Below are 21,170 nucleotides of genomic sequence, written 5' to 3'. Positions count from 1 at the left end.
TATCTTTATTTTCTTTAAAAAATAGAAAGGATTCTGAACACAATGCAGGACTCTTCATCACAGGCCTTGTCTCCAAGTGGGAACAGCTCTGTAACAAAAAGAACATTTCAGTCATTTAGAAATAAATTACTCATTATTACCAAATGTTTCTTGACAGAAACTTGAAAGATTTACAGAAAAAAATTAAGTTTAGGAGGCAAACCTGTGAAACATTTGTAGCATTGGCCCATCTCCCGACGGTCCAACGTGTTTCAGCCGCTCCTCCCATCCCTTCGTAGGGCGGGTAAGCCTGGACGGGTCTCTGTTGACATGATTGTCCACCTGAATGTGGAAAAAAAGGACAAAACGTCAACCTTGTTCCCACACGCAGTTTAATCTTCTTATTTCAAGATTTCACAATGATGATTTTCCGATTTAGTGACTTAACTGTTACTTTTTCCACAAGAAAACAAACCTCTCACCTTCTCCTTCAACTTGGCAGCGAGTCTCCTCTGCCTTTCCTCTTGCTCTTTTTCCCTCAGCTGTTTCTCATGGCGCTTTGCCTCCACCCTATGAAGATCCTGCAGAAAGGCAGAGACGAGCCTTGTATTTCTCAGTGTTTTGACATCACAACCTCGCCTGATGAAAACCGCGCTCTTATCTAGAGCAACATCCTGTTTAACACCAGAAATCTGAAAATCTGGCATTTTACAGCAGTCACTTAAGGCATCTCAGTTTAAAACACGCAAACATCGCATCTTGTGTTTCCTTGTGTCTGTAATTTTGGCACTTTTGTACCCTTTCATTAAAACGCCTGATGCTCTTTGTCGCCTCCTTTCTCCTCTCTTCTCTTTCTCTCTCTTCTTCTGCTCTCCTCCTCCTCTCTTGTTCCTCCTCTTCTACTCTCCTCAGTCGGAGCTGCTCCTCTACGGTTAGCTTCACTTCCAGCTGCCGGCGGCGCTCCTCCTAATAAAAAGTATGAATACATTATTGGTTAAAGTAAAAAGCAGTTCAGGACACAACATGCACATATTTACTCCTTGGTTTTACTCTGTATTTTCATTTTTACATTAAATGAGTGCATAACTACACAGAAGTGCTCCCTGACTAAACTAAACTACAGCGACAGTAAAATGACACCCGAGCACAAAAGCACCTTTTCCCGTTTCCTCTTTTGAATCTCTTCAGCCAGTCTTTGTTCCTCTTCCTGCTCCTCCCTCCTTTTCTTTTCTTCCCTCCATTCCTCCAGACGCCGTGCCATCTCGCTCCTCTCCTCCTCAGTCCTAAAACAAATTATATACCATGAACAAACGACACCCCCAAAAGTCCATCAATCAACTGGGTGCTCATAACATGAGGTGGGATTTACAACATTGGGTTGAATTTAACCGGCATAGCTAGGAGATCAACCCGCCTGCATCATCTCCTTTTTATTTCATGCTAGTGTGTCACACTCCTGGCTCACCTGTGTTGCTGGGCCTGGCTTTTGGCCTCCTTCTCCCTCCTTTTTGCCTCTTCTGTCTTCTCCTGAGTCTGTATCCTGATCTGGTGTTCCTGATGCTTGCTGGCTTTCCAGCGCTGAATAGCCTGCATGTGGCATAAAAATAAGCAGTGACATAAGAAACCACAAAATACTTAACAAGCAGCAGCACGGGTTGCAAACAATTCTTATGATGTGCTGTCTATTTAATGTTAACACATAAAGAAAATGTGAGGTAATGTTCAATCATCGCCATTTTTCCAAACGAATCGGGGGGGATATGTAGTGAAGATGAAAATCTAACTCTTTATGATTGCTTAGTTTTCAGTTAAAAACAGTGGACTGTCAGCAGAACTTCTGCGCTGATGTTTTAAGTCTCCCCTCATAATAAATTATTAAAAGCTTTTTGTAACTCTGTCTGAAAACTCAAAGGTCAAACTGGCTCACCATCAATGAAACTCAAAGGTTATTGTAGGATGAGCTAAAAGTGAAGTTCACAGGTGCTTTTTCTCCAACCTCACCTTCACGTTTGTCTAATGTGCACATATATAGATAATAGTTGGATTTCTATGCTGCTCAGACATGTTTTGTCATTACCTCTTTCTTCCTGTCCTGCAGGTAGATGAGCTCCTGATGCCATTCCTCGTGTTGCTCTATCTCCTCCATTGTTCTACCAGGCAGATACAGCTTGGCTTCTTTCCTGTAGCCCGGCTCCCCACTGTGCTTCACCCAGACCTGTGAGTCAGATTACAGACAGACAACCGCGCTGAGGTCACCAAGCTTTGGGCTGGCAGCTGCTGAGTCTGCCCGTTAGTTTAAGCAGTAGTGTTTGACCGTATGACATGATCAGCAAGTGAAAGGAAGAGAAATAACAGTAATGGTTTACTTGCTTTAAGAAAAGCTTCATGGTCATATTGGTCCCAGCCACCATAAGAGCCTCCAGTCTTCTGCAGGAAAACCTCCAGCGCTCTGACTTCTGCTGGCAGGTCTCTGTCGGGTGGTTTGGTCTTATGGAAAAGAGGCAGCTATGAATTCAGGGTGCATTTTGAAATAAAGTCAACTGCCACTGTGTTGGTTAGAGAGATATTTATTTATCTTATTCTAATTCTGAGACTTCTAACTGAAACTCATCTCTCTAATATTTTACCACCTAACTGACAAACACGAGAGAAAGTTCAGAGAGGAGGAAGACGAGACAGAGACACACCCTAACAGTGGGAGCTGCGGGTAGTTTGGGATTCGTTTTGACAGCAAGGCTCCAGTTTTCAATCTTCTTCTCATAAGCGGTGATTTCCTGTCTGCATGTCCACTCTTCCTTCAAAAATTCCTCAAAGCTGAACGAAAAGCAAATCAATTTTAACAAAATATTGACATCAGTACAAAAGTTCACCCCCAGAAAATATTAAACGGTGGCTGCTCTTTCTCTCCTTTAACGTACATAAAGCTGGAATCATGTGCGAACGAATGCAACATGTACAAGTGCAATGTACCTGCTTGCTTCACTATGTTAAATATTATTACATTTTAAGTTAAAGGTAGTTTACTTTAATATGGATGACATATTTTAAAATGGATTTTAAGCCTCTACATTTAACTCAGCTTGTTTGGTTTATGCTGTTACCGTGAGCGCTGTTCCTCCTTCACGCTGTTAATAGAAATTTCCACCTCTGACATGATTTCCTTCAGTTTTTCAATCACTGAAAATCCAAGAAATGCAGAGACAATAAGAACTCTATACATATAACAATGCAGACAACTTTGTTGAGCAGTGCACTACTCAGATGCATCGAGTATTTCCTTTTCAGTCACTTTTCTCACTCAACAAGTGTTAATAGACCTCTCTGCTGAATCACACTTGTTATTAATCTCTGGCTCTCGTCCACAGCATGTCTTTCATCCTGTCTTCCTTCTCTCTCCCCAACCGGTCGCAGCAGATGGCTGCTCCTCCCTGAGCTTGGTTCTGCTGGAGGTTTCTTCCTGTTGAGAGGGAGTTTTTCCTTCCCACTGTCGCCAAAGTGCTTGCTCATAGGGGGTCACATGATTGTTTTTTTTTCTCTGTATGTATTATTGTAGGGTCTACCTTACAATATAAAGTGCCTTGAGGCGACTGTTGTTGTAATTTAGTGCTATATAAATAAAATTGAATTGAATTGAATACTCTGCAATAGTGGAAATTAAATTAAAGAGGACCTATTACATTCATTTCCATTTCCAGCTATTTACTCTTGGATCTTTACTACATCAGCTTTGCATGATTAAAAGTTCAAAATCATCCCCATTTACTTCATAGTAAGTCTCGTTTACTCTGAAATGAGCTGTTTTAGCTCCTTGTCCTTTAAGTAATATTTTTATGACTGGCTGCCAATCGAGAACAGAACGCTTAAATAGCAGCTGGAATAAGATGTCCATATTAGGGATATCCCATCTCTTTGACATCATCCAGACCCAGGAGCAGAAAAAAACAGTCTAAAGGGGAGCTTTAAGCGAGGTCTGAAGCCTGAGCTTGTGGCTCACAGGGATTTCTTGCACAAATACCAGCTATTACTAATTAAAACCCTCACTCTGTTTAATGTGAGCATTTACCAACAGTATAATATATATGACTGGAATAAGGAAAAGCAGAAATGGTCCACTTTAACATAAATGAGTAAAAACTTACACTCCGGAGTTGGTTTCACATCAGTTAGATGTCTTTGAAATTTCCTCACACCATTATGAATCTTCATGAGCTGCTTTTGAAGATTTATCTCTGAAGAAAAAAGAACAGGTTAATGAAAAGCAATATTCATCACAAAGGATGGATGCTTCTTCTAATAAATGTTTATTGCTATGCCTCCAGTTCCAGAGATTCCAGCCTCTCTGGATCTGATAATAAGTCTTCCCAGCAGGGTATTTTATACCCCACAGAAAAAATGCCGAGTGAGATGCCCCGTCACCTCGCAACATTAAAATGTCAGGTGAAAATGTTAGTATATGTAAAGAAAGACCTACTCTCAGCATTTCTTTGTCCCTCCAGCACATTCTCGTACTCTTCGATCTCTCCACTCACATCCGCCCAGCCATTCTTTCTGCACTGAGAAATCAGCGTCCTCTCTTTCTCCAACTTCTCAATCCTATGAAAAGTTCAGCGATTCATTTGATCTGTTACACATTATTACAAATAATCTGATTTCACCTTATTAGAACAATTAAAATTACAAGTAGACATGGTCAAGATGACCTGTGATTAAAATTATCTTCAGGGTTTAGAGAGAATGGTCTGAAAAAGAGGAACTATCAAGCAGTTCAGGCTGCTGGTGGTGATGTAATGGTGTGGGGCATATTTTCTTGGCACACTTTGGGACCCTTAATACCAACTGAGCATCGCTTAAATGGCACAGAGTATTATTGCTGACTGTTTCCAACTCATCTTCAGTGAATGAGAAATCAAGATAACATCGATATGAAACTTTTGACGATGTAAATAAAAATATGTGTTAGAAATTCAATTTAAACGCAGAAGAAGTGACAGCAGCAGTATTACTTACTGCCTCCTGTTCCTCTCAGCCTCCCTGAGGAACTGTGCAGTTTTCTGTGTGGCCAGTCTGTGGTCCGCACTTTGACCGCTGAGCAGGGGTGATGTGCATGGCTGCAGGACACTAGGCTCTTCCTCCCCCTGCTCATATTCAGTTAGCGTTAGTAAAACACAAGTGCTGCTCATGCCAACAACCTCAGGTGTAGATTTTTTGCATTTTCAAAAGTCCAGAAGTTCTGTCCAATAATAAATTCACAGTCTACTCAACGACATTGGCAGCTGTAACCATGTTATTTATACAGCATCCATTATCGGACAGACGCAAATTTAGCAACAAAAGCTCTGAAAAACATTTCAAAAACAATGAAACTATTAATGGCGCGCGTATGTCAGAGTCCTGCATACTACTGATTAGCGCAATAAACAAATCTGTAAAATTACCAAGCAGTTTCGTCTCTTAAAGCTAACTTTGCTACCTAGCACTGACTAACGTTAGCTCTTTAGACTTTCAGATGGCCCGAAAACTGAAAGTAAAACGCGCCAAAAAGAAAACAAAACATATCATTCAAATACAGCCGCCTGACTAATGTAAGGCAGTTTAGGAATAAATGAAATAATGAGCACTATGACAGATACCGAGTAATGTTTATCATCCTCCCATGCAGTTGCTAGGGCAGCCATGTTTGGAGTGGAGTACTTCTGCAGTCACTGGTTTGTACCAGCAGAGGGCGCTGCTGTCATTAAGGGACTGTGGTATAACAAGTGACTGTAGAAGAACCGTTGACTGCACGTAGCTGTGTATGACTGTATGCATGTATATGTATATGTATATGTATATGACTGTATATAACCACGAAGAAAACCTTACACAAACATGTTTCATCCTTTCAGCCAGTGTGAAGCTGTCACATGGATACCACGCTCACTCCTTAAATGTTTTGTTATTCATAACCACAATCTTTTCCTGCCACTGCCATGTGGTTTTATTCCCAGCCTTGTAGTTTTGCATGTTTTCTAGAAGATACGCAAAGTCAAAAGCCAGAAAAGTCAGTGAGCCAAAGAAATATTGAAATCTTCCTTGAATTAATAATCTTTCAATTGCTGAAAGTTGATTTTAGTGTGGCCCAATAAAACTTACGAAGTATAAAAAGTCTTCAAAGAGTATTATTCCGTGTTTTCCTTTCAGTCTCTGTAAACCAGTTCTCGAGTTATAAAATCTGACGGTACCCTGCAGCTTGATAGTTAAAGTTACCTATATGCCTCTCACTCTCTAAAATAACCGCCTGCGCAGTGTACCGAGGCCTCGGCTATTTCTGTAACAGCTTTTTCACGATGGCCAACAGCTATAATTATTATGAGTCTTGCCAAAGTGACAGTGACAGAGACACTGAGAGAAAGAGAGTGAAGGCAGTATAAATAGAAACCTGAATCCATTATTGAGTGCAGATATTGGGGATGGTCTCTCCCTCGGGTGCAGAGGCAGAGTTGTGATCGCAACATAAATAGCAACCGCTCTCCTTAATGGAGAGTGTTACAATTTCCTGTCCTCATCCTCAGCAGAGGGACCCACTTAATTTGATAAAAGAGGCAATCAGATGACTGGTTGGCATGACAGATCAAACAAGTGGGTACAGCAGAGGATTTCCAGACCACATAGTTTGTATCTGCATACAAAAATGTAAATGTCAAGGAGAACAAATGAAAGCAGCTTGAAGATGACATAACTCGTTCCAGTGTTAAGGCATTAGCTCGGCAAAACAACTCATAACTCAAAGTTCACCTACTACCACGTGTCTATATCTGGCTGTCATAAGTTAAACGTGTGATTAGATATGTGTCATAGCAACAGTACAGGAGAAATACTCAATATAAAATTAGCAGTAGCACAGAGTGGAAGTTAAAAAACAGTTGTTTAATTCAACATTTTATTCAATAAATCCCGTGCACCACCACCGTCCTGAGATAATGTTAGCTGAGGGAAGTTGCATTAAATCAGCTCGACTGAAACACCATCCAACACTGGACACAGCGTGATATTCTGAGCAAGCTAATGGCTCAGCCACAGGAGTAGAAATTGCGCAGCAACCTCCTTGCAAGTATAAAAGAGCATTAAAAAATAATATTTAAAAAAAATGTGAAGTTTCTTTTAAATGAGAAGCACCAGATATGAGATTTTCTAATGATTTATCATAGTTAATTGCTGTGTTATCAGAAACAGATTGCATGCAGTTGCCATCTTGACCCCATTTGTTTGCAGACTGATAGCAGAGTGACTCCAGCTTCTGGAAACATTTTATGGCAGGCTTTAGTGAAAGCGTTTGTATGCTTGACAATCTTATTGGATAAAAAAATAAAGACAAAATTTATTTGTCTTTATTTAAAACGATTTTTATAGTTTCAAAATAAAGTGCAATATTCACTATAATATAGTTTCTAATGTTTTGAGTCCTAAAATCCTGCCATGATGTTTCTTTACCGCTTATCCAGCTTAGAGTCCCCGGGCACTGGAGCCTATCACAGCTGTCTCTGTGTGAGGAGTAACTCAAATAAATGACATACAAAGAACTCAGAGTAAATGCACTTTTTCTTTTTTAGAATTAGGTCACAAAACCGATTAAAACTTAAGTCAAACTTTCGTAAGTCAATGTTAAAATCATGTCTTAAAACTGGAAGGCATGTGGATGAGGCAATACAGGTAGGAGAAAGAATGAAAGAACCTCTGACATGACCTCTGACCTCTTACTTAAGAGCCAATGAGCTATTTGGAAATGTTATGACACACGATCGCTGTAAACTGAGTGGACAGTTTTGCATTCTTGAACGGTGGAAGTATCAGTGTCACTCATGCCAGATCTTTAAATTGAAATTTATGCCATTCTTCAAACTGTGTGTGTGTTTCCCATAGGAAAGCATGAACACACACATACATGATGGCTGTTTAACAATCTATCCAAGGGGACTCCCATGCCTCTAGTTTTAGTTTTAAATGTATTAAGTTATATCTGCTACCTGCAGGTATAGCGGAGTCTTGTGGAGGTGCCCAGCTAAGATATTTATGGACAATAAAGATGTGAAGTTTTCTTTATGCTATTACCAAAGACATCCACAGTATTGAGGAAGTTGTCTGGGCTCTGGGGCACAGCAAAGCACATCTCATCCCCTCAGGGGATGGGAAAAACTTCTTACTGATAGAAATAATGTCAACTAAATTTTGTTTTTGAACCCTTTTAGGTCTTGGAGCTCTTTCCTTTGATTGCATGCCTGCCAAAAGTTCAGGCTTGTTTTACTTTTAGTCTCTATTCCTGTCCCCCTTTTTATCTTCTTTGCCTTCTCCAACTGCCTCTTTTCTTTTGCCAAAAATGAAAGAAAAAAAGCCCAATGAGACCTACTCCAGCTGTCCCAACATCCAACTAACTGAGAAAAGGGAAAGCGACATTTCTCCTGTTCTCGTTTCGTTGTAAGGTTGTGTCTTAATTTTGCACCCAGATGTAGGTGTGACAGTGAAGCTTACAGAAAAGTGTTATTTAGCTAATGCAATAGCTTATCTGTTGCCCATTTAACAGGTTCATTTGACCATGCATGCGCAGGCAGTTGCACATCCATCACTGTACCCTAAATCTCAATCTTCTAACATGTCTTCAACATAAAAAACTGAGTGATCTGCATTGTAGTGGAGTGGATTTTTGTCCACTTAAGACAGTTCCAGTCTGTGATGTGACTGTCTAAACAGATTTAGGTCCTCACAACATGAGCAATGCCGTGCACCCGCATACGCAGAGTTTGTTCTGACACCTGCTGTAATTGTATACGGTGCTACAAAGCAACACGATCTGACTGTGCCCTGCGCATGTTGAGCATGTTAGACCCATACAGGATGCCATCCGGGGCGGACACATGCATTTCTGTATGTGTGTGTATGTGTGTGTTTGTATGCATTTCAGTAAATCACTTGTGTTCTAAGGACTTGAGTAGGCAGTAGGAAAGTGATCAGTCTAATTGCTTTTCCCGCTGTGCTTCGTACTTGTACGTCCTCTCTGACGTCAGCACATAAATGTTTCTGCAAATGTTTCTTTCGCTCTGACCTTCTGGTCATTTATTGTGAGTGTGTTAATGCCTTTATTTCTTTTATTCTTGCCCTTAACATAACCATATTTATCGTCTGCAGCCAGACTTTGTAGGAACTCTTGCTTCAAAAATGTCAGTTTTGCACCTCTTTCAGTGATCAGAGGAGACGTCTGAGGAGAAGCGATATCGACTTTTCTCTTATTCTTACTTTTGGACAGTTGACAGTTAAACAGTTGCTTTATTTCACACAGCTGCAGGGCATGAAATGGGGGTAATGACTGGTCTAGAAAGCAATAATGCAACAGCTTGGACAGGGTGAATGTTTGGCATGCAAACCTCAGCGGTCTCTGGAGTCCTGCTAACTTCAGTCATCCTCTCTTCTGACCTTTCATTCAACACCACCAGTGGGCCGTCGTTTCTGCTCATCCAGCACTCCGCTCTATGCAGGATGGCTGAAATCAGCTGCAGTATCATTGCACCTTTACTTGTTAAATAAGTGGCAGTTTAATAAGAATCATTAAAAGGAGAAAAACCTGGTGGCCTTAACTTTTTATGAAAGGTTGGAAACATTTTAGTAGCATGCTTGTTGTGAAAAACGTATGCGCAGCGTATTTGAACTGCTGATTTAGCCCTTCCTTTAGCTATTTTTACTCTCTGACCGCATTGCTAATAAAAATCATGGTACAAGTTCCTGAATGAAATACTTAAAGGAAGCTATATCAGCGTAGGCAGGAAGTCACACAAAAATGAGTAGACGCTTGAGAGATAACAACCCTGAATGTCATACAGGGACAGTCACAGCCGCACTTCCAGTCATGCCGAAAGCTATACATTCTGCTTAGCTTTAACAAAAAACTTTATATTACTACCAACACTTAGAAACAAATCAGGTTTTACTGTTTGCCTTCCTTATACTATCCACTTTTATGTGAGAGAGCCTCTGGATAAGAGGCCCTCTCACATGACTCTTTACCTCAACAACCCTCTCAGATAAGGGATGTACAAGCAAGGCTTTTCACTGCTGACCTCAGATAACCTGTAGAGAGGGTTATGTTGTTAGTCTAATGCTTTATATAGAGTGGCGGGGCTCTAAATCTTACATAATATATACACACATGCACCGCACATACCTACGCCCAATGTGCACTTTTATGGGTTTTAATGGAAATATCTAATCAGCCAATCACGCAACAGTAACTCAAATAGTTGTTACAGTGAAGGTGTGCAGAAGAGTATCTGTAAATGCATAACACAATGGACCTTGAAGCAGACTGACTTCAGCAGCAGAAGAGAACACCAGGGGCCACTCTTGTTAGCTAAAAACAGGAAACAGAGGCTAGCGCTAGCAAGGCTAGGTTTGGTCAGAAATTTGTGTAAACAACGTGAAGCGTGGCTCCATCCTGTCTTGTATCAGTGTTTCAGGCTGTTGATTGCGATGTAATGGTGTAGGAGATATTTTATTAGTATGCCTGTAATACCAGCTTAGCACCATTTCAGCACCACATCCTACCTGAGTCTGACCGTGCCTTTATGACCACAATGTACCCATCTTCTGACGCTTCCAGCAGGATAACATCCCGTGTCACGAAGCTCAAATCATCTCAAACGGGCTCCTTGAACACATCAGTGAGTTCCCTGTACTCAAATGGCCTTTACAGTCACCAGGTCCAAGTGTAAAAGAGCACCTTTGGGATGTGGTTGAAGTACCTATGATCTATGCATATCTAAAGCTTACCCAAATAAAAGATACAACAGAAGGAGCTAACATTACTTCATATGCAAATATGAAGTAAGGTTCCCTGAATGGCTGTCACAGAACTGTTAATTTCATCAGCTTGGGAGTTTTGACCATTAGTCATATAATTGGAGGCAGTTAAATTTCTTTAAAGACTTTAAAGACAAGCTTTATGGAAGTGTAAAGCTGCCACCCAGACAAAAGAAAAATAGAGCCATATCACGTTATAAACAGGGGTGCACATAAGGAGTCCGCAGGTGCGCCTGGGGTGTCAAAATAAAAGACGCGCACCAGATAAGAAGTTGCAATGTGCATTTGCGTACATATAAAAGGCACTGTTTTTGTCCGCTAGAGTGGGATTTTCATGGCATATTCTGCACCACATCTCAGTGCGTTCATCATTTGTTTGAAGCCAGCTCACCTTCTGCAACCACTTTTCCGAGAATAAGTGCTTCTTTTGCGGTTCAGAGTCTTTCTAACATTTCTTTGGAGGTGGAGGAACACCAAAGTAATTGCTTAAAGGAGCTTGCTTCTTCGACATCTTCTAAACAAATGTCTGTCCTCCTCCAGAAAATCCTACTTACGCAAACGCGCGTTGCAACTTCTTATCTGGTGCTTTTATTTTGACAGCCCATGCGCACCTGCGGACCACTTATGTCAGGGGTGTCAAACTCAAATACGCAGTGGGCCAAAATTCAAAACTGGAGCAAAGTCGCGGGCTAACATTAATATTTATTGGAAAAAAAATCTTCCTCCAGATATAAGAATGAATCTTTTCTTATGGACTCAAATAAGTTTTGCTGGAAAACTGAATATGGAACAAGCAAAGCTTAATACTAAACAATATATATATTAGCTATATAATACCAGTAGGCCAGCTCTGATAGTAATTTGGTATGGCTTCGCGCGCCAAATGTAATTAGGCTGCGGGCCAAATTTGGCCCGCGGGCCAGAGTTTGACACCTATGACTTATGTGCACCCCTGGATATAAAGTGAAAGGTTTATTGTTCTAACAAAATAAATGGTAAATGGTAAATGGCCTGTATTTGTATAGCGCTTTTCATGTTTTTACAATATACTATCATGTTAGTACAATATACTTTTCACGTTTGAACAACATAATATCTCGTTATTACAATATAATATTTATATTGTAAGAATATGAAAGGTTTTTTGTCATAACGTGATACTTATTTTCAAATGTGAAAAGTATATTTTTAGAAAAATAAACTTTTCACGTTATAACATGATATAGCTCTTTTTTCTTTTGCCTGGGTGGCAGCTTTATGCTTTTGTTAGGTTTTGTATTGTTCATTGTCATTTATGCTTAGAAATATTTACTCATATATGCTTAGAAGTATATAATCATTTGTAGATTGAAAGAATGTCTCATCCTAGGAGGTCTGTAACAACTCTGTGTAGCATGAAGAGGGGGGTGCGTTCACTCCTCTACAGAGTGTTCTGGCATAGATCACACACCTCCTAGGAGAGGTCGTATCTTCTCTTTGTTGATATATGGCATAGCAAACACACGTATATATCTCTTTAAGTATAAGAGCCTTTTGTTCAGATGGACCCGCTGGACTCCTGGCACCAGCTTTGGGGAGTCTTCACAGGGTCACATCTTGACCTCACACACACACACACACACACACACACACACACACACAAAGGCAAGGTACTCTTTGTGTGTATGTAGACGTCATATGTTAATGAACCTATGCATATTCATGTAACCTCAATAAAAGAGTAGTGTTACGGGAGAACGGACGAGAGCAACTGGAGTCAAGCGAAGAAACGGCGTTTGTCCGGTTCTCTCCCGTGCACGAGAAACATGAAGAACTTTGCCTACTCGTGTCTTGCTTTTCTGTGTAATTATATTGTCTTCAACGTTCCAGCGGATAGGTTCAAGCTACAAACCTATCAGCTTTCTTACAAATATGATGAAAAACCCTATTAAGTTCTTTTAAAATGGAAAACTGAAAATCAACCAACTATACAAAAATGTATAGTTGGTTGATTTTTTTTTAGTCGGTCCTGCTTTCAAAACCTCTTAACTTGTACATTACAACTGAAATTTAGATTTTACTTTATTACTTAGTATTGCAACTAATTATCCACAATCTAGTTTAACGAGAAAAATAAAGTCATATCACACGGCTCAGCCCTCATGTTGGACATGTGTGTGCTTGAGCTCTGGCTAAAAGGATGCTTTCCACAGAGTATCCTCATGGGATAAACACGATCCGGCTATATGCAGCATGTGTATGCCAGAGTTTCTACCTATAAGTTTAACTCTGTTAGAATTTCACATCAGTGCTACTGCTAGCAAAGTTTGCCTGACAGCCTGCTGAGGTTAAAACAGCAGAGCTGCACTGTTTTATTTTAGCTTTCCTCTTATACCCCTTTTTTAAAATACACTTCTAAAACTAAATGTTAATGATGAAAGACTAACCTTTTTCCTTATACACACAAGCAGATCACATAATGAAGTGGTGAAAAATATGCTTTTGTGTGTTGGGATCCATTTTTTGCATCTCTTCAGTGTTCATGCAGCCCTCTCATATTAGATAATTAAGGAAGTTTGAGAGATGACCCAAAAACAATGTTTCTAACCTCATTATTAGATTAACTCAACATTTTGTGTGAAATGTTACTCAGATAACTCATTCTGAAATTAAACCAACAACACAGGATCCTGGAGCTTTCTTCCCTTTTCCTAAATTAACAAACTTTTACATTAAGAAAATCCATAACTAATTGAAAACTATGTTTGTGATGTCAGCAGACTCTTGCTTCTTCTTTGGAAAAGTAAATTGTGTTGGAGTAAAATCTTGTGGCATCTGTGTGTTTTCTACAAGCTGATTAAGCATTAACTGGAAGAAAGTGAATGAAGACTCACATGGACATTGTTGTCATTGACCACACGCACAGTGTGTGTGTGTGTGTATGTGTATGTGTGTGTGTGTGTGTGTGTGTGTGTGTGTGTGTGTGTGTGTGTGTGTGTGAGTGAGAGAGAGAGAGAGAGAGAGAGAGAGAGAGAGAGAGAGAGAGAGAGAGAGAGAGAGAGAGAGACAAGTGTTAACGTTACAGAGATGACCCATGGGGCTTATAGGAGTTGATTGCAGAGATGCCACTCAGGGTTCAGAGAGTGTGCTTGGGTACATTTAAGTGTGTGTGTGTGTGTGTGTGTGTGTGTGTGTGTGTGTGTGTGTGTGTGTGTGTGTGTGTGTGTGTGTGTGTTGGTAGTTTACTATACTTGTGGGGACAAACAGCCCTCGTGGGGACCAAAATCCCGGGTCCCCATGAGTTTGAAGGCATTTTTGAGACTCAGAATGTGGTTTTGGTGTCAGGGTTACAATTAGGTTATGGTTAGGTTTAGGGTAGGGGTCAGGGTTAGGCATTCATTTTTGATGGTTGGGGTTAGGGTAAGCAGCTAGGGAAAGCATTATGTCAATGAGATGTCCCCACAAGGACATAAATACAAACGTGTGTGTGTGTGTGTGTGTGTGGTTTAATGAGCAGTCTGTCTGCTCTAAAGTCTGTGGCTGCTGGTGTCACCCTACTCCGAGAGTTTTATTACAGTTTAACACAACTACTAAGACACCTCTCTTAAAACTTTCTAGCTTTTTGTCAAAAGTGTGAATGCAAAACCTCCAACTGATCAGGCAAGTTGCAACGCTGCAAACAGACAGCTTTTTGTTTGGGGAAACTATTTCCACAAACTCATGCACAATGATCACATTTCTTTCATTCAGCTTGTTTTGTCCTTCTCTTCTGGGTCATGGATACTTTGAACAGAAGCTCGCTTAATCAGATTGTTTAATGATCTACGGGCTGATTGGTGAGTCTCAGCAGTCAGCCAGAATCCCTTTAAAACAGACACTTAGATTTGGTTTTCTTTGACCAGCCTTTGCATGGTGAGTTTCACTTTCTTCCTTGTGGACACAGGCTTATAGTAACAACAAGGTATAAAAATAGATTTGCTGCAGGAGCCATCACTCAAATAATTTTCCTCTGAATTTCCCTATTAGCAAAACCACAGAGAGTCTGTGGAGACTGAGTTGAACAACTGCTTCTTGTCTTGCTCTTCTCATCCTCCTCATCCACTAGCTCCCAAACACACACACACACAGTCTTCCCACTCTGCCTCAAAGACTCAGCAGATCCACATCTTGGTTTCAGTGCACACCACACTGTGCAGTCTGAGCTCGTACTGTTTATAATGCTTTCATCACTTTCATCATTAGATACAAGCCAGAACAATCTTTAGTACTTCTGCAAGCAACAACACCCAAGCTGTGGTTGAGTTTAGCTTCTGCCATCTGCGGTTACAACTGTGCATCACATGTGTTCAGAGTAGTTGAAAAAGAGTATATGAAGTCTGCAAAAAGTGTTCAATTAGGTGATTTCTTTATTGAGTTTAACAGTGATCGATTAAAGCCTTGAACATTTTGCTCAGAGAATGTGACGTGAGTCAGACTGCGCCACTATCACAGCTTTTTACTGCTTAAAAATGGCTGTCAGTAGGAAATAAGAAGACTTATCTTTTCATTCTGAATATAAACCCAGCCTCTTCACATCTCTGCTCCTTTGAACTACTGGTGCTTATCTGGAAAGGCCTCTGGAAACCCATACCTGAAAGATTTATGAGAGGCTTTAAGTTCAGACACAGATACAGATGATTCAATAAAGAAAATGTATGCATCATGAAGCACACTGACGGGCTATTTCAGGGCAAACTGGGGTTTCTGCTTTAATTCTGGTATGTGACCACATTATTTTTTGATTTCTCCCCTCCCTTTACCACACCTGTGGGTTTCCCTCAGAGTTTCATAGCCTGAGAGAGGAGAACAAAAATGAGCAAACAAAACAATGCTGTAATTTCACACACCACCCTTCATAATTGTGGATTGTTCTCAGACACTCCCTTATTTGAGATGTAACGTCATAACAAAATTGTCGAAGAAGTAACAGAGATATGATGTAAGCTTGAAACCAGGAGTAGAACTACCAAAGAAAATTCACAGATAAAGGCAGTGGACACAGACAGAAAAGAGAAGCCGTGAAAGCTCGGGGTAAGGTGTCGGCTGCACCAGTGAGATCGTGAGTAATGGACACCAGCAGGCTGGAGCATCAAATTTATCCTCCAGACACTGGATCTGTCGCCGCCTGTGCCCAGCAACTCAGGATCAGAGCGAATGCTGCCGCCACTTTTTGGTTAGATTATCAGCTACTGATAGGTGCCGAGGTCGGGAGTGAGCGAGAGAGAGAAAGCGAAAGAGACAATATATGTGTGTGTGAGTGTGTGTATGTGTGTGTGTGTGAGTGTGTGTGTGCACACTTTTTCACACGTGCAAATCAGTGTAAGCCTGAGCAACAGAGGCATGACAGAACATTCCAACAAGTGAACCAGACAATGAGGCATAAAGCTGAATGAGTGGGATAGGTTTGACGTGTGTGATTGGAAATAACTGTGAGGTTCAGGAACAGGGCCGCACCCATCCTGTCATAAATGCCTACCTTTGCCTCTCCCTCTTCTTCTGCCTGACATTGACTCACATTGATCCTCGAGCGAAACCTTTCCCAAAGCCCATGTTCTTCATCTAGTCTAGTCTCCATCTAGCACTCCTTCTCCTGGTGCTTGCTCGTGAAATCTGGATGCCCCCCCACCAACCCCCAGAGTTATGTATTACTTGCACAGTTGCCTCACAGCTGAGCTTCTGAGCCACGACTGCTCTTTTATCTGCTGCACTTCTGCACCCACATACTCAGGTCTGAGTTCGTTTCAGCGCCGCAGAGCCGCAGAGAAACACCGGGCAAGGTGCAGTACATTGTTACGAGACAGAAAAGGAGGTACCTTGTGGAAATTATGGATTCTCAAAAGAGAGCGCAGGCGGCTCTGATGAGTCAGTGCTGCTTTGTGGCAGATGGTTTGGCATTGGCAACAAATGTGGGCGCCGCCAAACAATTTCACTGATCAGGAGGAACTGTTGTTGTACAAGCTGCATTTTAATGGAAGCACTGAATGGAAATGGAAGCATTTCTTATCTCGGGAAAACGCTTTTCTGTAATGTAACCTGAATGCTTTTCATTAGAGCAATAGAAGAGGAAAATATTCTGACTGTAATAAACATCCGAAACCAGAGAAACGCTTTCAGCTCGACGTGCTTTCTGTGAGGCAGATAGAATTTAAAAAATAAAAATAAATGTGAGCATCTGCTGTAGCAGAACATGACTGCCACTTTCAGATGATTCATAATGATAAGGCAGGGAGTGCAGACGCTGATATCGGTGTTTGTGTTTGCTAATTTAACTCACTTTCCTCTTATCTAGCCTGTAAAACTGCAGTTCTCTACAGTAAGTGGCAATAACAGTTTAATGTGCGTGACTGATAAATGAAAGCTCAACAACTTGCATCACAACATTTATAAAGAAAATAGGTTTAATTGGTGAAACAACAATATTGTGCTGTTCCACCTTTTGCTGACCCGACTCTATTAGTCCCCTGAAGGTGTGCTGTGGTATCTGGCATCAAGAAGTTAGCAACAGATCATTTAACTCTGTTTAAGTTGAGATGTGGGACCTACATCTCCGACTACCTCACCGACAGGCCACAGTACGTCAGGCTGAAGGACATCACGTCGGACACTGTGGTCAGCAGCACAGGAGCACCACAGGGAACTGTGCTGTCCCCACTTCTCTTTACCCTGTACACCTCTGACTTCTGCTATAACTCTGAATTATGCCACATTCAGAAGTTTGCAGATGACACAGCCATCATGGGGTGTATCTCGGATGACCAGGAAGAGGAGTACAGAAGTCTGGTGAGGAACTTTGTCACATGGAGTCACACAAACCACCTGCAACTCAACACTTCAAAGACCAAGGAACTGGTTGTGGATTTTGGGAGGTCCAGAGCAGGTCCACTGCCAGTTCAGATAGAGGGAGAGGAGGTGGAGGTGGTCAACAAGTACAAGTACCTCGGGCTGTGGGTGGACAACAAACTGGACTGGTCATGCAACACAGAGCACCTGTATAAAAAAGGCCAAAGCCGACTGTACTTCCTCAGGAGGCTGAGGTCTTTCAACATCTGCAGGAAGCTCCTGAGGATGTTTTACCAGTCAGTGGTCGCAGGAGTCCTTTTCTATGGCGTGGTGTGCTGGGGGAGCAGCACAGCAAAGAAGGACTCATGCAGGCTGGAGAAACTGATCAGGAAGGCTAGCTCTGTGGTCGGCATGAAGCTGGACACTCTGGTGACAGTGGCAGAGAAGAGGACCTTAAAGAAACTGATGGACATTATGAACAATGCCGGGCATCCTCTGCACACGGTCGTAAACAATCAGAGGAGCCTATTCAGCGACAGGCAGCTTCTCCCAAAGTCAAAAACCAACAGACTTAAAAACTCCTTTGTCCCACACGCCATCACTGGAGGGGAGAGGGAGGAGAAACAGGAGGACAAGGGAGGGCAGGAGCAACTGAGTTGTAGGTGCTTTTCTACACGGTGCAATATTTGCAATATTTGTTTTTTGTTTTTTGTCTCTTTCTTATATTTGACTGTGCAATAATCACTGTGCAATATACTCACTCAAATGAGCAATCCTATTTATCCATATTGTATATTCTGTATCTATATATGTGTATATGTGTATATATGGTGTATTTATGCTTATATCCTTACTCTCATTCCCCTTAATGTATCTGTAACGTGCAACTTCTATCGGTGCTTTGCTACTGGAAACTGAATTTCCCGGAGGAACCCACCCGAGGGATTAATAAAGTTTCATCTATCTATCTATCTATCTATCTATCTATCTATCTATCTATCTATCTATCTATCTATCTATCTATCTATCTATCTATCTATCTATCTATCTATCTATCTATCTATCTATCTATCTATCTATCTATCTATCTATCTATCTATCTACATGGATCGGACTTGTTTGTCCAGCACATCCCACAGATGCTCGATTGGAGTAAGATCTGGGAATTTGGAGGCCAAGTCAACACCTTAAACTTGTTGGTGTGCTCCTCAAACTTTTCCTGAACCATTTTTTTTCTTTTCGGCACTGAACATTATCCTGCTGAAAGAGGCCACAGCCATCAGCGAATACCGTTTCCAAGGGTGTGCATGGTCTGCAGCAATGCTTAGGTAGGTGGTATGTGTCAAAGTAACACCCCCATGAATGACATGACCCAAGAATCAGACTGCCTTCTTCCTGTAGTGCATACTGGTGTCAGGTGTTCTCCAGGTAAGCAACGCACATGCACATGATGTAAAAGACAACATGATTAATCAGACCAAGCCGCCTCCTTCCATTGCTCCATGGTCCAGTTTGGATGCTCATGTGCCCATTTTTGGCACGTTCAGTAGGGGAGAGAGGTCAGCACGGGCACCCTGAGAAGCAGCACAAACGTTTTCAGCAACTTGAGCTAAAGTAGCTCGTCTGTTGAAGCACACCACACAGGCCACTCTTGGCTGCCCATGACGCTGTGACTGGTTCACCACTGTTCCTTCTTTGGACCACTTTTGATAGATACTGACCAATGCAGACAGGGGACAGCCCACAAGAGCTTCTAACACATCAACCTTGAAGACGAAATGTTCACTTGTTCCCTAATATATCCCACCTACTAATATGTGCCACGATGAAGAGACAATCTGCATTATTCACTTCACCCGCCAGTCGTCATAATGTCATGTCTGATCAGTGTATACAGTTCAGCAGATTAGTCTTTTAAAACCTATGCAGCAGGATCCAGCACAATTGTAGTGAAAAGAAATATCATGAAGCCAGAGACAGTGATAAGGGGGATGAAGTCAGTTTACAGTTCTCTATATCAAATCATTCTGAGCTTCACACGCTATAAATGAGCAGCCTCTGGTCTCTGGAGACCGAAGTTTCAAATGCCTGATTAATCTCTGTGTAAAATGACTCCTGGCTCTTTCAGCGTCAGTGCTGCCAGCAATCGTTTACTTTGAACAATACTTGAGTTTCAGGATGCCCACTCTTGTGCATGTTCGTGCCTGGACAGCTACCAGTATCAGCTGCACCGGGCAAGCCAAATTAGCTACAGAGCATGAGTAGAAGAGCGATGAAGCAGATCCGTCCAAGAGTATCTTCAGAGCTGAGTGCCTGATATGAGCATTGAAATCACAAGGGACAGACACAAAGATAGAAAAATATCTGAAGTAAAGCTTTCAGAGCACACTGGGGACTGAGCATCCACTATTTCAACAGTACATTTACAGTCTGACAGATGAGAAGCACTGAAGCCATACAGCCAAAACTTTCCCCCAACTTTCCAAAAGCAAATTTGGAAAAAAATTTAAAAAGCAGATCTCAGACTGAGTGGGACAGAGCTCTGCCTACTTCAGTTCTCTGTTTTGATTGATGCACAGTCAGCAGGTACTGATCACATGACCTCTGGGGCCTGCTGCTAATGTATGTAAAAGTTTACTGATGTGTACCAGAGCTTGTCTGTGCACCAGAGCTTGTCTGTGCAGAGCTCTAAAAGTCAAAGCCACCTAAAAAGACTTTGAGGTTAACGGAGAGTCAGAAGAACTGAATTAGCAGTGGTAGTCAGAAGCCCTGCAGCAGCTTTCTGAACAACCTGCAGAAGTATTTATTCACGAACCCTTACAATTGTTCTGGAAGCAATCTCGTCTCATAAACAAAGTCTGTACAATATTAATTTCCCTGATAATTTTGTGTGGGATGCGTGTCGGCCACAGTTTGGGCAGCACAATCTTAGGTTTTTTAGCTCCTATTAAATAGTCCTGCTAATAATTGATTACCTGGCTTGAATTTCCTCAAACATCACTGTGATCATGCCCTCCGAAAAGTTAGATTTTCTCTTTAGAGACCATCCAAATGCAGAAAGATACCAATTTAGGGTGATTTGAAATTTTGCGTGGGTTCTGTTTGGGTACTCCAGCTTCCTCCCGGAGCCCAAAAACATGCAATTAGTGGGGTTAGCTCAAGTGGTCACTCTAAATTCCCCATAGGTGTGACTGTAACTATGAATGGTAACACCGGGCTCTCCGCATTAACCCTGTCTCAGATTGCCGACCTGTCCAGGGTGTATCCCGACTCTCGCCCTATGGTAGATGGGATAGGCAAAGGTGTAAGCGCCCTGTCCCTGTGACCCCGATAAAGAGAAACAGGAGAAAATGGGATTCACACAACCTGTTAAAGCATTTTTTAGAAATCAGTCCTTAAGTGCACCATTGTGCAGGAGTTCTAGTCTAAATCTACTACTTTTTTAAATAACTGAACTACCTCCAGATCAACGCCAGTAAAACCAAGGAACTGGTGGTAGACTTCCGCAGGCACAAGCATTCTCCACTGCAACCACTGAACATCCAAGGTATGGACATTGAGGCTGTGGA

The 21,170-nt window shown here is 41.6% G+C and overlaps 1 protein-coding gene across 3 annotated transcripts; it reads right to left on the bottom strand.

Moving 5' to 3' along the window:
• Nucleotides 1–4: 4 nt before the first annotated feature.
• ccdc112 (coiled-coil domain containing 112) lies at nucleotides 5–5,871 on the bottom strand. Of its 3 annotated transcripts, none has more exons than XM_086314595.1 (14): nucleotides 5,842–5,871; nucleotides 4,987–5,114; nucleotides 4,451–4,572; nucleotides 4,119–4,208; nucleotides 3,081–3,156; nucleotides 2,667–2,793; nucleotides 2,350–2,466; nucleotides 2,057–2,194; nucleotides 1,445–1,566; nucleotides 1,136–1,262; nucleotides 778–945; nucleotides 462–560; nucleotides 203–321; nucleotides 5–88 (listed from the first exon to the last, which is right to left on the bottom strand). In XM_086314595.1, exons 1-14 carry the CDS (start codon nucleotides 5,854–5,856, stop codon nucleotides 58–60), a joined length of 1,479 nt encoding a protein of 492 aa, XP_086170721.1. In that variant the 5' UTR covers nucleotides 5,857–5,871; the 3' UTR covers nucleotides 5–57. The 3 variants fall into 3 exon arrangements, with proteins under 3 accessions (XP_086170721.1, XP_086170718.1, XP_086170719.1); XM_086314592.1 differs by lacking the exon at nucleotides 5,842–5,871 and adding an exon at nucleotides 5,610–5,799 and having other exon boundaries at nucleotides 4,987–5,117; XM_086314593.1 differs by lacking the exon at nucleotides 5,842–5,871 and adding an exon at nucleotides 5,610–5,797.
• Nucleotides 5,872–21,170: the final 15,299 nt, after the last annotated feature.

This window comes from Aulonocara sp. 'chitande type north' Nkhata Bay, linkage group LG12 (genome assembly GCF_057382095.1).
Source record: "Aulonocara sp. 'chitande type north' Nkhata Bay isolate Kocher_YH1m ecotype deep benthic linkage group LG12, A_spYH_male_GT1.1, whole genome shotgun sequence".
NCBI classification, from domain to species: domain Eukaryota; kingdom Metazoa; phylum Chordata; class Actinopteri; order Cichliformes; family Cichlidae; genus Aulonocara; species Aulonocara sp. 'chitande type north' Nkhata Bay.
The sequence above is the reverse complement of the archived record's forward strand: the minus strand, read 5'-3'. Positions and strand labels throughout refer to the sequence as shown.

Excerpts from the sequence above, each read along its gene's own strand:
- ccdc112 (XM_086314592.1), bottom strand. The coding sequence starts at position 5,654 with ATGGCTGCCCTAGCAACTGCATGGGAGGATGATAAACATTACTCG. Across the intron at positions 2,195-2,349 it reads ACCATGAAGCTTTTCTTAAA|GTCTGGGTGAAGCACAGTGG; the intron begins GCAAGTAAACCA and ends TCTGACTCACAG. Across the intron at positions 1,567-2,056 it reads TGCAGGACAGGAAGAAAGAG|GCTATTCAGCGCTGGAAAGC; the intron begins GTAATGACAAAA and ends TGCCACATGCAG.